Consider the following 17,372-nt stretch of genomic DNA (forward strand, 5'->3'; position numbering starts at 1 on the left):
ACAATATATTCCTTAACCTTGTAAATGGAAATTTATGCAATTTCATCCAAATTTCATGCTAGATGGTTCACCTAAGGACTCATATCAACCCACATAAATCATCAATTCAACATTTTTTCATGATATTTTACTACTTTTACAAATAAGTCCCTAAATGATAATTTCATCAAAAATCACTTTACAAAAGTTGTTTATTTAGCAATCAAGATTTATTTTCATCTATCAAACTTTAAAAATCACATAAATAAATTCATAGAAAAACCCCAATCCTTTAACAATTTTTCAAATTAGTCCCTAGGCTAGCTAAATTAAGCTATAACAACTTCAAAAACATAAAAATCATTAAAAACGGAACAAACTTCACTTACATGCAAACAAATTTAGCTTGGCAGAATGGAGCATTCATCCATGGAAGTCTTCTTCCTCAAAAATCATTTTTGGTTAAAAAATAAAGATGATACTTTGTTTTATTCATTTTGTTTCAAGTTTATTTACTTATTTACCTTATTAACCTTTAAAATCTTATGAAATTTCAATAAAACCATGCCATGTATGTCCACTAACCACACAAAGGGTTTAGTTACCATCAAGTCCTTTCACTTTAAAGTTTCATAGCTATTTGATACCTTTAACTAATAGAAATCTACTTTTGTATCTTTTACAATTTAGTCCTTTTTACTTAATTAAGCATGCAAACGTCAAAATTTCATAATACAATTTTAATACGATCCTACTAACACACCAAATTCATTAAAATGATAATAAAATAAATATTTTCACGTCGGATTTGTGGTCTCAAAACCACTATTTTGACTTCATTGAAAATGGGTTGTTACACAAACAAATTCTTACTCATATTTGACCACTGCCATGTTTCCCTATCTCAGTTTCATGAACTCTCTTTTCGTATTTTCTAGATATAATTGGCTAATATATTTATTTTAAAACTCGACCTAGAAGAATTTCAATTCACTTGATCTCTTGAACTTACCGATGTTAGAGTTACCCACCATTGATAGGCTTCCTCTTTAAGCATAGACATGACACATTTCAAGTAGTCTTCAACAGTATACAACAATTCACCAAGAACTCTCAAGGTATTTTCTAGCCAATACTCGACTTTGCAGGATCATCATCTTTCTTGCCTTTAAACTCTTCCACTCCGAAGTACATAGTAATTCATCAGAGGATGACTTACAAGCATCGTATTAGGACCTTGAGGACGAGGGGGTGCCACGGGAGGCACTACTAGAGGAGGAGGGTGCATTTGAGGTTGTGGAGCTAAAAGAGTAGCTCCCACAAAATGAGTGAACCATTAGTTCATCATTTGAAAGAAGGCATATTTTGCTTCACCCCTTAGCCCTTGCGAAATGGTCAAACTATGGGTAGCTCCCTATTCAGAAGCGGGAATATTACTTTCAACTTCATCATATACAACTCGATTGGATTTGATCGACATGATTTATCTATATAAGAAAACAGAGTCAATTCGGATCAGAAGGCATCACACTACCACAGGTTATTGTGGCATGTATTTGTAGACTCAACACAGGCTATGCTTAGTCCTAGAATTGACTAAACCGTAGCTTTGATACCACTAAATGTAACACCCCTTGCCCGACCTGATCGTTGGATTTGAGGTAAAGGTTGCTACATTTATTGACGGAGTAACTACAGTCAAATTCATGGTAAACTAATCATTCACACATACAATTCAATGTCAAACACATTCATTCCATATTAAACAATCCATTTTGAGTCTTAATCGAGCTTACGAAAGCTTTTTTGCCAACCCAAGCACGAAACATGACCAAATTGTAAAGTTTTAAAAGTTCAAGGCCAATGTCGTGACATCATCTCTTCCACATCGTGACGTCGCCAAAACTTTATGTCATGTTATGATGTCAGACCACTTGACATTGCGGTGAGGAAAGATGCTCATTAGGATAAAGACCCTGTTTTTGTTAAAATTGTACCATTTGCTACCTATTTTATAACTCTAACTATAATCATTCAATAAGTGCATTACATACCATTTCCAAATTACTTAAAACTTACCTAAAACATACTAAATAGGTTCAAACATACAATTTCAACTCCATATCAACTTCTAATATCAATTCATCAATTATGATTAAACATTTCGATACCATAAACCAATACCAACCAAATCATTCAAACACCTATATTTACCTATGTTACGTCATATTCAAACGTACCATTTCACCATAATTTCAAACACATATGTTCATTTTACAACCTAAAGCCTTTTAACCCTTAAACATGAATCAAATCAACCAATACATATCTCAAACATATCAATCAAACTTACCATTTTAACTAGGCATCATTTTAGCCATTCAACTTACCTCATCTTACCAATATAACATACTAAGTTGAAAAGGTTCAAATATCAACTTCCCAAAAACATCGAACATTGCTAATTCATGCATTAACCAAACTATTTTTCATGAACAGCATTCAAAATCATCACAGGCACCATATTCATCAAAAGTTACCAAAACTCATCGAGACATCTTATACATTAAGGTATATACCAAAACACTTATATACATGTCACAATTCTTGACACAAGATGACCAAAAAGCTACCGCAAAGAGGATAGTGTAAGCTTCAAGATGATCCAGCTTGACGTGTTTCGTAAGGTAACGATCTACAAGGAAAAGGGAAAACAACTAGGTAAGCATATAAAATGCTTAGTAAGTTCATATAGAAACTAAAAGCTTACCTTGATCACTTCAACATAAAAAATTATTCTATTTGACTACCAATTTAACTTTCCTTGGCACAATAAGACATATCTCTACATGCAACATCATCACAAATCAAATACGTTGGTTACGTTCTTAAATCGTAAACATTGTCAACATTCAAAATAAAATCATATAACAATTTAACATCAAGTATCATCAATACCATTTCATTATCATTTCATGAATTAAATTTCATTTCCAATCATTTGAACATCGTTGGGTGAAACTATAGTAAAATGGACTCAGATACACGAGAATGTAATGTTCACACAAGCTGGCAGTATTTTAGGGTTGCTCACACAAGCTAACATTTTAACAGAATTGCTCACACAAGCTGACATTATATCGAGGTTCCCCATTTGGGCTAAACCTACGATACATATAATTTGAGAATTTGCAAAAAATTCTAGATCTCATAATAACATGTAAAATCTCAGATTAATCGCGCGTATAACCATAATGGCTTGTCATACGTATCCTAACCATTTACTAAGTTCACTCAGGCATCGTTTCTGTATAACTGACATTATTAATTCCTGTACACAATTTCATTTCTCATTATGAGACATATATTCAGTCAACCATCTCATGTACATCCAGTTTTGTTTCCATATAACCAATATTCACATGAATTTACAAATCAGTCCATTTCGAGCCATTAGTGCCAAATTCACTAATTCACTTCCATCTAACACATAAATGTAATAGAACAAACTTTAACATAGTATAAAATAATGTAGTAAGTTTCATATGAACTTACTTGGTTAAAACACCAAACAAGCTGAAACTTTAAGAACTAATCTACAACTTTTGCTTTTCCCCGATTATCTTCACTTTGATCCAATTCTCGATCCATATAATTATTCCATTCAATTCATCAATATTAAACATTTATACATTATATCATGACATGAATTAACCTAGAAAATTTCATTTTTGATACCCCTAAAGTTTTACATTTTATTCAATTTAGTCTCTTAAACTGAAATAACCAAAACTTTAAATTTTGAGCTTCAACTTGAAAACTGACCTCAATTAAATTCATTATAGACCCTATACTACCTACTATTACTAGAATTTCACATCAATTTTATATTTTATTCACTTTAGTCCTTATGAAGAATACTAATTATTAAACTTTACAATCTAGTCCTTTTTCATGTTTTAAGCTTAAAATCTATCAATTTATCACCAATTTCTTCAATAGATCAACAATGGAAACTTTCAAAAACTTTAACAATTTTACAAATTGGTACATGAGCTAGCTAAATTAAGCTCCCATGACCTTAAAAACATACAGATTACAAAAAAAAAAAGACTTAGAATTCTTACCTAATCTAAAATTTTTCTTCTCATCTGGACTGAATGAGGTAGAAGATAAAGTTTAGATTCTTCCACTAACTTTAGTATATATAGTACAATTAAGCTTTAATTAAGTTAGGTTAATTAACTTAATTAATGACTAATCCCATCTTAGTGCATAAATCATCATTATCCACTAACACATATTTCAAAATGGTTAAATTGTCATTTTGGACCTTTGATTAATTAGAATTCAAGTCCCTAAATCTTTGGCCAATTAAAAACCTATAGCGATAAGACTTTTACAATTTAGTCTTTGTACCCTAATTAAGCAATTAATTCAACAAATTACTAAACCAAACTTTAATAAAATTTTATACCAACTCCGTAAATATTAAATATACAAACTCGGTTTACGAAAATGAGGTTCTGAAATCGCCTTTTTTGACACCACTGAAAAACCAAGATGTTACACAATCATGTTAGACGAAATTAGTTTTCGGCGGTTGGTGTCATAAATGGTGGTTCAGTAGGGCCCTTACATGGTTTATGTACAGATGTGCCTGAACCAAGGGGTTTTGGAGGAGTTCTCATATCGTGGTCAAGCGAGATGTTTGGCATGGAGTTCACACATTTGATGCTCCAAGAGGTGGTACAGGAGGGGTTTTCTCAAGGTGTAGTGCTTGGGCCTAGTTCATAAGGAATGGTGCTCTAGGGTATTTATCGAGGTGTTGGCCATGATTCTCAAGGAGTTGTGCCCAAAGGGTTAGGGGGTATAACAGTTACAAATTAAAAAGTTAAACTAAATTGTTGTTTCTATTTGGCATAATGATAAATTCAACTCTTAACATTTGCATCTTTTATCAATTTGACACTTATTCTTTTTTTTTAGCTAAATTTGGCCCTTAACCTTTTAAAAAAAGTTAAATTTGACTATCAACATTTAGAAAAAGAGTAAACTTATTTTTTAAAATGAAATACCAACTAAAACATTAAATTTTTAAACACCATAGTCTACATGACAATCCATGTGTACTTCATGCTAATTTTTTGAATTTTTTTGAATATTTATAATTTTTAAATTATTTGGTGACATGGCATATAAGACAAATAGTGTCATGTTAGCATGAAGTACATGTAAATTCTCTCGTGGGTTGCCACATTAACATTGTTAAAAACATAATGTTTTAGTCAGCATTCCGTTAAAAAACGAATTAACTCTTTTTATAAGGTTGAAGGTAAAATTTAATAAGTCCAATTGACAAAAAATACAAAAGTTAAAAATTAAATTTATCATTATACTTTTCTACTTTTATTAAACTTAGAATCATGAATCATGCTTTATAAGATCTTCAAATTAACTGCTTTGTAATAAATATAAGTCACAATTATAAATGTAACTTTTTTTAAATACTAGCTTTTATTACAAAAGTCCTACCAATTTCTTCCTAATTTTGTTGCGGCTCATATTGGTCTTCTCTTCTTTTTGATTTTCAATCCCAAATTCATATTTTCCATTGAAGCCAACAGAACAAGGTTTTATATTTGATTTGTTTGCAAGTGATAAAAAAATCATCCATTGTTATTGGCTAATAATATTTTTTCAAGTCCTTAATATAATATAGTTGCTAAGATTTGTGTTTGTGTGAATGTAGTGGTTGAGCTTGTGACAACATTAATAACCACAACATTCTTATACGACACTAATTTTTAGTTGATAGTTTGTTTTTTTTTCTTATTTCTTATAATATGTAGCAAAAATAGGTAATTAGATTAAGCAACAGGTACTTATTGATGGAAAAAACATGGTGGATTGCACGGCGGGATTTTAAAAATTTTAATGCATTTAGAATCACATTCGATAGTTAACATCAATAATCTAGTATTTGGTTGTGTTTTGATTTACTTTGACAAGTTAAAGAAATTAATTTGTAATTGAATTTAAACTACTCGTAGGGAATCGTACTCATTTAGGGAAACAACCATATTTTGAGTTATAGACTTCAAAATTAAGTGATTCAAAAACCGTTTCTAGGAGGACTCAAATATAAATGATATGGGACAAGTATCGCTTTAAAATATGGTCGGAAGGTCATGAAAATTCAAGTTAAAGTTACTCTTGTGAAACCCAACAATTAATCTCAAATATCTCGTAGGGGACTGCATTGCATTACGAAAACAATCATATCTTGGGCTACAAACCTAGAAATCAAGTGATTCAAAAACCATTTCAAAGAGAAACCGAAGATCTATGATTTGGGAACAAGAACTGTAACGTCCCTTACCCGTATCCGACACTGGAATAGGGTACGAGGCATTACTAGAACACATACACTTGTAAACGTATTTAACCGAGTTATAAATTTTCATCTAAATTAAAATTTTCAAAATTATTAACATGCTTTTATAATTTTTCATAAGATATCATCAAAATATTATGATCATAATAATTAGGGCCTACGAGACCCGATACATACTCATGCAATTTAATGCTTCATTTCTATTTCATTAAATTCGCAATTTCTCATGCTCACAATTTAAATCATATCATTAGCAATTTTCATTTAATTCGCGTACAATTTAATGTCATTAAGTTCAACACTAATACGTATTTACTATTTAACTCAACTTTTATCGATTATACCATTCTAACACATTTATGAAATTCTAAATTTTGCAATGAATATATCATTTTAGCTTATATAACAGCATCATCCTGGTATAAATACACTATCACTTATCCATTTTCTTTAATTCTTTTGGGTCCATTTGTCACTTACCATCCTTAATCAAATTAGGAAACGATTACGGAAAATTGAGTACTTCACTTTCACTTTGCCATAGTATAACTATGGTCTTACGTATGATCACTTATCACTTGTCCCTGATCAGATAAGTGTAGCTAGGCTACCACTTATCACTTTGCCACTTGATCAGATAAGTGTAGCTAAAGTTACCACTTATCACTTTGTCACCACTTATCACTTGTTCCTGATCAGATAAGTGTAGCTAAAACTACCACTTATCACTTTGTCACTTGATCAGATAAGTGTAGCTAAGGCTACCACTTATCACTTTGTCACTTGATCAGATAAGTGTAGCTAAGGCTATCACTTATCACTTTGTCACTTGATCAGATAAGTGTAGCTAAGGCTACCACTTATCACTTTGTCACTTGATCAGATAAGTGTAGCTAAGGCTACCACTTATCACTTTGTCACTTGATCAGATAAGTGTAGCTAAAGCTACCACTTATCACTTTGTCACTTGTCACTGATCAGAAGTACTCAAATCCGGCATTCCGCTCATTTTGATCATTTATTCAATTTTCGTATTTTTATTTTATTCTCATTTCAACACTAAATGTGTTAGCCAAATACACATATAGCATAAGCATTATAAGCATGGATGAGCACAACATTTATTCATGTATCACGCTTACCAACATGTGTTAATTCATAAACCATTCATGATATTTTTTTTATGCCAAATCATATACCAAATATACCATACAAACATACTATGAAACTTTATTTTCATACATGAGCTTAGACCATGACCAATAATGCACAAATATAAGCATCATTTCTATTTCATCGTTTATCAATTATAATCAAGAATATAACCAATTATACACAATTCATTCATATACTTTATTTTCCTCCTCCTCCTCTCCGTCCCACATCCCTGATGCATATAACACACTTAAATAGCATTATACATAATTTCACTATTCACTTATATTTAAATTCAAAGCTGTCTAGTCGAGTTACAGTCACTAAATTATTTTTATCTGGAGATAAAGAGCTCTAAACTAAGATCTGTAAATTTTCCCTGAAACTAGACTTATATATATTATTACCATAAAATTTTCAGAATTTTTGGTTCAGCCAAATAGTACAGTTTATTCTTTAAAGTTTCCCCTATTTTGCTGTCTGACAGTTCCGACCACTCTTCACTAAAAATGAATTATCTAATTGTACAGAATTCAGATGATATTTCCGTTTATTTACTTTGAAAATAGACTCATTAAGGATTCTAAGAATATAAATTATAACCCTTAATTATTTTTCTTAAATTTTTGATGATTTTACAAAGTCAGAACAGGGGAACCCGAATTCATTCTGACCTTGTCTCACAAAATTTATTATATCTCATTATTTAAAATTCTATTTCTTACACCGTTTCATCTATGAGAAACTATACTCAATAATATTTAATTTCATGTTTTATTCATCCTCTAATTCGATTTTCACAATTTATGGTGATTTTTCAAAGTTAACCTACTGCTGCTGTCCAAAACTGTTATAGTGCAAAACATTGATTACTAAGTCTATAACACTTACTTTCCTTCTCTACACTATTTCTCAACACTTGCTCTTATTTTCTCTTCACTAACATATCAAGAACATATAACCTTATATAATAAAACCCTACTTTAACATCAATCTCATACTTTTTCAATAATATCAAACTCAAAAATATATTGAAATCACGATGTTCTTACCTTGCTCAATTGACTTCAATCTTTAACTTTATTTTCTCTCTTCTCCAACCTCTATTTCTTGAATCTAACTTGATATTCTAGCTTCCCATAGTCTCCTTGTCAATTTTCTCTCTTGATGGCTATGGAAATTTCTTTGATTTCTAAGTGAAAATGGTAGATTTTTGGTGAAAAGACCAAATTGTAAAGAAAGCAAAACTTTCTTTCTTTCCCTCTTCTTCTCACGTTAATGCATGCAAAAATGGTGGGGATGGTTGCTTTTCATCCTTCTTTCCACATATATATATACTAAATAAATTAATAATAATAAAATAATATCATTTAAAAAAATCAAATTAAAATATTAATAAACTAATATTTATTTATTTATTAATCTAAAATATCTCCAACATCATCATTATCTTCTAGATTTCTCTCTCTTCTAATTGACCATTTTGCCTTTTATAATCTTTTAAAATTCTATCGTTGAGTCATCACTTAATTTGGTAAAATTGTGATTTAGTCCCTCAAACTTCTTCACCTTTTTCAATTTGGTCCTAATCCATCCATTTTTCTTAGTTTCTAGATCATTCCACCCTTAAAATATTTACACCATTGGTCCTTCAACTTTTTCATATTTACACTTTAACCCCTCAATTTTTGAGTATTTACTTTGGGTAACAAAACTTTTCTCACTTTTGCGATTTAATCCTTTCTTGAATTAATATGTTATAATATACTTCCCAATATTTCCATAACTCAAAATTACCCCTTTTTAGCACTTTATTTCCTTATTTTACTATATCAGAGATATTATATTATTTTCCTTACTGTAAAAATTTTCGGAGTATTACAAGAACCACCCAAAAATCTATCAGAGCATCTCGAAAAGTCTAGTCAAATTTGACCTACAAAATACTACAAGATTGATTTTGGATTCTCATGTAACTTCAATCTTTGCTCTTAACAAATGTTAACTTTGCTAACATTGCAGTCCATGTGGATGTCACATCAACAATTAATTAATTTTTTTAATTTAAAAATATATAATTTTTTATTTTTTTAAAAAATAAATTATATTATAATTTTTTAAAAAATTTTAAAAAATATCAAAAAATTAATTAATTGCTAATGTGGCATCCACATGGTAGTCACATATATGTTCATATCTATTTTAGGGTGATTTGACAAAAATCGCAAATTCAAGAGGTAAAAGAGACGAAAATTAAATGAATGACTAAAATGATTTTTTTGTAAAGTTAAAAGGTCAAATAAGACATTGTGCCTTTATTTATTTATTTGAAAGGCTGTAATCTAGGGCTAAGCAAAAAAATCAACCAAACCAAAAACCGACCCGAACTGAGGTATTTAGATGGTTTATGAAATGCAAGTTCAAAAACCGCGATTACTCGAAACCAAATTGAATTCTATTTTTTATTTAAAATATATTTAATTTTAAATTTTATGGTATAAAAATAAAAATTTTATATTTAAAATAATAAAAATAATTTAAAAGTTCTTGAAAAATTATTGTTTTTTAGAAGTATTTACGAAAAATACCTTTGAATTTTTGTCAAATAATAGTCAAAAGCCATAAACAAAGCTTATTTTATCAAAATAAGTTTAAAAAATCAAACCAAAAATTAATATGGGAAAACCAAGAACTGAACCGAATTATAATAGGTGGTTCAAAAAATCTAAAAATCTCGACTGAACCGAATCGATATCTCCTCTACTAGGTTAAATTCTGCTATTAGTACATGTACTTTGCAAAAGCTATGGATTTAGTCCCTATGCTTTTATTTGATCAATTTTAGTCCTTGTACTTTTCTAATTTTCAAATTTTGGTCTTGCCCTAAACAGTAGCATTTAAATTCATTTAGTTAAATTTAATTACTATTTTTGTACTATATGTACAGTTGTAGATTTAGTCCATTTTCTTCAACTAGGTCATTCTAATTCCCTATACTTTTCAAATTTTAAAATTTCAATCTTAACAAAAATGACATTCGATAATTCATTAACTGAATTTTAATGAGTATTATGTGGAAATAATAAGTTGACATGACATTACATATATAATAATATGTTTTGCACACCAAAATTTGAAAATATCATAATTTTACTTAATGAATTTAACAATTATTGTTTGATGAGAATTAAAATTTTAAAATTTGAAAAAGTAAAAAAAAAAACTAAGAAATGACGAAATAAAAATAGACAGGAGTTTTTATGAAAAATTGACAACAGTCCAAGCATCCGTGAAGATGATGGGCTTGGTCTCAACTTAAGCCCTAAATAGTAATGGCCTGATTTGGATCGTCGGTATTTAGAATGTACGATTAAAAGATAAAAAGACGTAAAAATTCAGAACTTGAGCAGACGAAGAACAGAAAATGCATTCTCTTCAATTCTCAGTTCCACTACTACCAACTTCCCGGTTCAAACGCCATTCCGTTCGTTGCGCTAGCGACCGCCAGCAGCTTTTTAACCGCATTGCCCCTGTTTATGATAACGTAACCCATCTTTCACCTCTCTATCCTTTTATTCAACCAGTCTTCTTCTTCTCGTAATTTTTGCCTTTGGTTTTGATAACATTTGCAGCTGAATGATTTGCTGAGTTTGGGTCAGCATCGTATATGGAAACGCATGGCTGTATCATGGAGTGGGTTGGTATTCAAATTTCTCCCCCTTTTTGTTTCGTTGAATTTTTATTTACCAAGCACTGAAACAGGGCCAAAACGGGAGATTCCCTCTTGGATTTGTGCTGTGGAAGCGGGGATTTAACCTTCCTCATGTCTGAGAAGGCCGGTGCCGACGGCAAAGTATGCTTGTTTTGAATTGTTTTATACCAAAATACAAATAGTATCTGAGGTGCTAAGTGTGTAGGTAATTGGCCTCGATTTCTCGAAAGAACAACTATCAATTGCTTCATCACGCCAATACTTGCTTTCAAAGGCTTGCTACAATAACATTGAGTGAGCACTGGTAAATCTTGTCGTTAACTAACTAGTATGAAAATGCTCTTTCAATAATGGAGGTCATAGGTGAAGTATTACAAACTTATCTTCTATTGTGCATAAAACCATTATAAGTTTTGTCTTATCATGACATAATTTGTGTTTGGAATTGAATCTAGATGGGTTGAAGGTGATGCACTCGATTTGCCATTTTCTAATGGTTACTTTGATGCTATTACTATGGGTTATGGGCTGCGCAATGTGGTTGATAAACGTCGAGCTATGCAGGAGATGTTCCGAGTTCTAAAGCCTGGTCTATAGACTATATACTCAAATCTTCTGTTTCTCTTGTTGGCATATAGGTTTTCTTTTTTAATTGAACTTGATGGAAAATTGAAAATACTTTAAAGGTTGCTTCTTTCTGCAGGCTCAAGGGTATCGATCCTCGACTTCAATAAAAGCATGCAGCCATTTACTGCATTGTTTCAGGTATACAGCACTGCCCCAACTTTTTAGATATTTGAACATCGTAAAGAGTTGCGGTAGTGACGAATGTCACCTTGCACTTGTTGCACATTAAGTTCAATTCTGAAAGATGCCATTGACGATCAAAAGTTTTTCTTTCGGAAAGGAATGGATGATTGATAATGTTGTAGTACCAACGGCAACAGTTTACGGCCTTGCCAAGGAGTACCAGTATTTGAAAACTTCCATTGATGAATTTTTAACAGGTTCATTCCTTCAATTGCCTATGTCTATTCATGCTGAATTATTTTCTTTTCACTGATGATTCGTTTTTCTAGATGTTATCAAACTAAGTCTTTGAAATCTAACTTCATTTAATCTTTGTTTAGAAAGTTGTAGATTCCCGTAACTAAAGTGTCTATTAGATCTATATCAGTAGCGTATTAGTCAGATTTTCTTTGTAAAATAGATGTTTTTCTTTGCAAAAATGAAACTACTGTATCCACACACGAAACTATGCAGTATGTATGGGTTCTCAGACTGTCGGAACCATTGATACGAAGTTTAGGGAGGATGTGATATGACAATAGCTTTTGAATAAATACTTGGCCTCTGTTGTAGGGAAGGAATTGGAGAAACTGGCCTTAGATGCAGGGTTTTCTTATGCCAGACATTACGAGATAGGCGGAGGCCTCATGGGGAACCTAGTAGCCGCACGTTAAAGTAATTTCATGCATTTGATGTTCGGTTTAGTTGTTGAGGAGGAAAGCATCTTCATGCATAGGAATTCCTAACCTTTTCTAAATGCAGTGTGGATTTTGTTGTTAAATTGAATCCTTAGTGTTATGATTGAGAAATCTACAAAAAGAATAATGCTTCAGTTTTGCATCAAATTTGCAATAAAGTTCATAGATTAGCTAAACAGGGCCTTGGATCTACTCCAAAGCGGTATCAAAACACCCCAACCCCAAGCCTCCTTGCCCAAAGAAATATACAAATCACCTATATAAAGGGTGAACATTCGATTGACTTGAGTCAAAAAATTTCAAGTTAGTCGAGTTGACAAATTCTATTTTAGCAATCGAACTCAATTTGAATTTTTTTTCGAATCGAGTCGAGTTAATGAATCTTATTATTTATACCCAATGTTGCGTTTATATAGACCGATTATTTAACTAGTGGACGAAGCACAAGATTATTTAACTATATAAACATTAACTTAATGGGTAAATATTTATCAAAACGACTTTGTTTTGCTATTTCTTATTTGAATTTTTGGATAACTCGAATTATGTAATTCATATTTGAGTTAAATTAATAATTTTTATTTTTTATTCGAGTTTATCCGAATAACTTCAACTATTTAATTCAAAATTTGAATTTTTTATCAAATTTTTCGAATTGAATCAAATTTTATTCACTTCTACCTATATATATGTAAGGAAGGTTGATCTTTGTATTGCTTATAACAAAACTAATAAATATTCAACATAATTTTTTTTTATGCATACGACAAAATTATCAGCTTTGATGACAATAATCTAACTATTTTGTCATCTATGATCTTTGAGCATGGATGGCGATATTTTTTAGAGCATTTGCTTTCTTTTTTTTTTATTTAGGGAAGCATTCGCTAAAATCTTTATCATGTAAAACGTGCCTTTTTAATCACTTCAATCAGGCGTGTTAATTTTTTTAAGTTATTTTATATATATTTAGTTTTTTTTTTTATGAATGTCAAAACATATAATATCAAATACTAACAGATGAACTGTTTATAAAACCTGAGGAATTAAAAATTAATATTTAACAAATAAAAATTATAAAATTACTAAAAAAACACATTTGGAATGAAATTGGATAAAAAGATGTCTAGGAGTATTTGAGTTTGGACTAGACCTGTCCATGGGCCGGGCGGCCCGGCCCGGCCCGCCCGATGGCCCGCCCGAAATATGGGAGGATTCGGGTAAAAATATAGGCCCGAAATATGGGCTTAGGCAAAAAAACGAGGCCCGTTTAAAAAATGGACCGGGCTCGGGCTCAACTTTTTTGGCTCGAGCCCCGCCCGGCCCGGCCCGAATATAATAAATATATTTTTTTATTTTTATTTTTTAATTTTAAAATACTTTAAAAATATTTTTTTTTATTTTTTATTTTTAAAATATTTTTTTCTGTTTATTAAAAATCGGGCCGGGCTCGGGCTTATTATTTTTTTCCGGGCCGGGCCGGGCCTAGGTAAAATTTTAGGCCCATATTTCAGGCCGGGCCAGGCCCGGGCCTAAGAGTCAGGCCGAAAAATTTTTTCAGGCTCGGCCCGAACTCGACCCGGCCCGGCCTATGGACAGGTCTAGTTTGGACTTCGGCATGTTCATGTTCTTTTTAGATGTGAAATAATTTTTATATTTTTTTATAGATTGATATATTTTTATGTTTTAAAATGAAAATAATAGGAAATCTAATATTTAAAAAAAATTTAAAAATATACACAATTACTAAAAAATACGTTCAGGATGAATCTAGAGAAAGTAACATTCAGATTCATCAAAATATGGACATTCATTTCTATATATTTATTTTGGACATTAAATAATTTATAATTTTTTTATAAATTTATTTTTTATATTAGATTTTACATATTTTTTTAATTTGAAATTTATAATAATATAAAAAAAATTAAAAATATATAAATGTACTAAAAAAGCAAGTCGAAAATCAATTTGGACAAATGAATGTTCAAGCTCTTCTAAATTCAAATAACCATTTCTCCATATTCAGTCTAGAAATGAAATAGTTTTTATAATTTTTATTAAGTCATATATTTTAAAAAAATAAGTTTTATATATTTTTAAATTTCAAGTAATAATATATAAAAGCTGATATTTTATTAAAAATTTTAAAAATATATAAAATTACTTAAAAACAATTTCAAAATCCAAACAAAAAGTTAATTCTCCAGGTAAAATAAATTTATATAGATTTTTTAATTTTTAATTTTTTTTATTATTAATTGTCATGTGTCATGATTTTAAGCTTGTCATGTACCAACTTTCTATTGATTACTAATGTCACGTTAACAAATTTTAAAAAGCCACTGTAAAGGTACCAAAATGTAGGAGTGTTCATTGGTTAACCGACTGGTTAACCGACTCGAAATAATATTAACCGAATTAACCGACCTTTTAAAATTTTTAACCGTTAACCGAACCGAAATTTTTTCAAAAAAATTAACCAAACTGAAATTTTTTCGGTTAATTCGGTCAGTTAACTGAATTAACCAAAAATTATATGTTTTTTATTTTTGGTTAAAAATTAACCGAATTAACCAAATTAACCGAATTACCCGAATTAACCGAATTGAATCCCTACATAATTAAATTATTTTTACACTTTTAGACTTTAGTTTTAGTTTTAGTTTTAGTTTTAGAATTTTATTTTTATTTATTAAATTATTTGTAATTTTTATGATTGGATTGGGTAGGGTTGAATACTTGGGTTTGGATTGGGTTTAGGTGAATAGTGGGCCTATTTATATATTATAGTTTTATTTATTAATTTTTTCGGTTAAACCGAAAAAATTCGGTTAACCGACCGATTAACCGAATTTGGTCGGTTAACCGATTTTTTTCGGTTTTACCCAAATTTTGCACACCCATACCAAAATGTGTCCAAGTCCAAAACAAAAAATTAAAGTGTCAATCGGAAAATTTAACTGCAACATATATGTTAACCTTAAAAAAAAAGAAAAAAAAAGTTGCAAAGAAATTGGGATCCTCTTTTTCAAAAATGCCGATTTTTTTTAAAAAAATCGAATTAGGTCAGTTTCTAGAAAAATTACGGGATTAGGCTTAAAATGTTTCTAGTTGGAAGCGTTTTCTTTCTGGTTCATTTTTTTAGGGTTAAGGTTTTGATTTTTGTTAAAGTAGGGTTAGGGTTAGGGTTTTGTAGATTTTAGTGTTTTATGGTTTAGGGTTAGGGTTTAAAGTTTTTTTATATTTTTAAGTTTTCTATATATTCTTTAGATTTTTTGTAATTTTTTGAGTTGTAAAGTTAATAATTATTTAATTTGATATTTACAACAATCGTATATTTGAATTATTCGAATTGTAAAATTTGATTCAATTCAAAATCAAAACTCGAACTACTTGATTAACTCTTAGTTTGTAAATTTTTATTTTTATTTTTTCAAATGCAATTGAGTTTTGATCACCTGTAGCTTACAGAGGTTGAGGTCGATCAATTTTTTTTAGAAAATAATATCCCGGAACCCCGAAATGCTTGATGGGTAAGTGGAAAATTGTAGGAGTTGAATATGGTAATGAGAAAACGCTCCATTCAAGTTGTTACCCAATAGATCATTGTGTGCAAACCAAAAGGTTGACTAACACATGAACTGTTTATAAAACCTCAGGAATTAAAAATTAATATTTAACAAATAAAAATTATAAAATTACTAAAAAAACACATTTGGAATGAAATTGGATAAAAAGATGTCTAGGAATATTTGAGTTTGGACTTCGGCATGTTCATGTTCTTTTTAGATGTGAAATAATTTTTATATTTTTTTTATAGATTGATATATTTTTATGTTTTAAAATGAAAATAATAGGAAATCTAATATTTTAAAAAAATTAAAAATATACACAATTACTAAAAAATACGTTCAGGATGAATCTAGAGAAAGTAACATTCAGATTCATCAAAATATGTACATTCATTTCTATATATTTATTTTGGACATTAAATAATTTATAATTTTTTTATAAATTTATTTTTTAAATTAGATTTTACATATTTTTTTAATTTGAAATTTATAATAATATAAAAAAATTAAAAATACATAAATGTACTAAAAAAGTAAGTCGAAAATCAATTTGGACAAATGAATGTTTAAGCTCTTCTAAATTCAAATAACCATTTCTCCATATTCAGTCTAGAAATGAAATAGTTTTTATAATTTTTATTAAGTCATATATTTTAAAAAAATAAGTTATATATTTTTAAATTTCAAGTAATAATATATAAAAGCTGATGTTTTATTAAAAATTTTAAAAATATATAAAATTACTTAAAAACAATTTCAAAATCCAAACAAAAAGTTAATTCTACAGGTAAAATAAATTTATATAGATATTTTAATTTTTAATTTTTTTTATTATTAATTGTCATGTGTCATGATTTTAAGCTTGTCATGTACCAACTTTCTATTGATTACTAATGTCACGTTAACAAATTTTAAAAAGCCACTGTAAAGATACCAAAATGTAGGAGTGTTCATTGGTTAACCGACCGGTTAACCGACCCGAAATAATATTAACCGAATTAACCGACCTTTTAAAATCTTTAACCGTTAACCGAATCGAAATTTTTTCAAAAAAATTAATCGAACCG

At 29.7% G+C, this 17,372-nt stretch overlaps 1 protein-coding gene across 1 annotated transcript; it reads left to right on the forward strand.

Moving 5' to 3' along the window:
- The first annotated feature begins 10,917 nt into the window (after window positions 1-10,917).
- On the forward strand, window positions 10,918-12,906 carry LOC107921369 (2-phytyl-1,4-beta-naphthoquinone methyltransferase, chloroplastic). Its single transcript, XM_016851237.2, has 8 exons — window positions 10,918-11,075; window positions 11,164-11,228; window positions 11,294-11,384; window positions 11,449-11,537; window positions 11,699-11,832; window positions 11,947-12,008; window positions 12,151-12,250; window positions 12,606-12,906. Exons 1-8 carry the CDS (start codon window positions 10,956-10,958, stop codon window positions 12,704-12,706), a joined length of 762 nt encoding a protein of 253 aa, XP_016706726.1. The 5' UTR covers window positions 10,918-10,955; the 3' UTR covers window positions 12,707-12,906.
- Window positions 12,907-17,372: the final 4,466 nt, after the last annotated feature.

The sequence above is a fragment of the Gossypium hirsutum genome, chromosome D01, assembly GCF_007990345.1.
Source record: "Gossypium hirsutum isolate 1008001.06 chromosome D01, Gossypium_hirsutum_v2.1, whole genome shotgun sequence".
Lineage (NCBI taxonomy): Eukaryota > Viridiplantae > Streptophyta > Magnoliopsida > Malvales > Malvaceae > Gossypium > Gossypium hirsutum.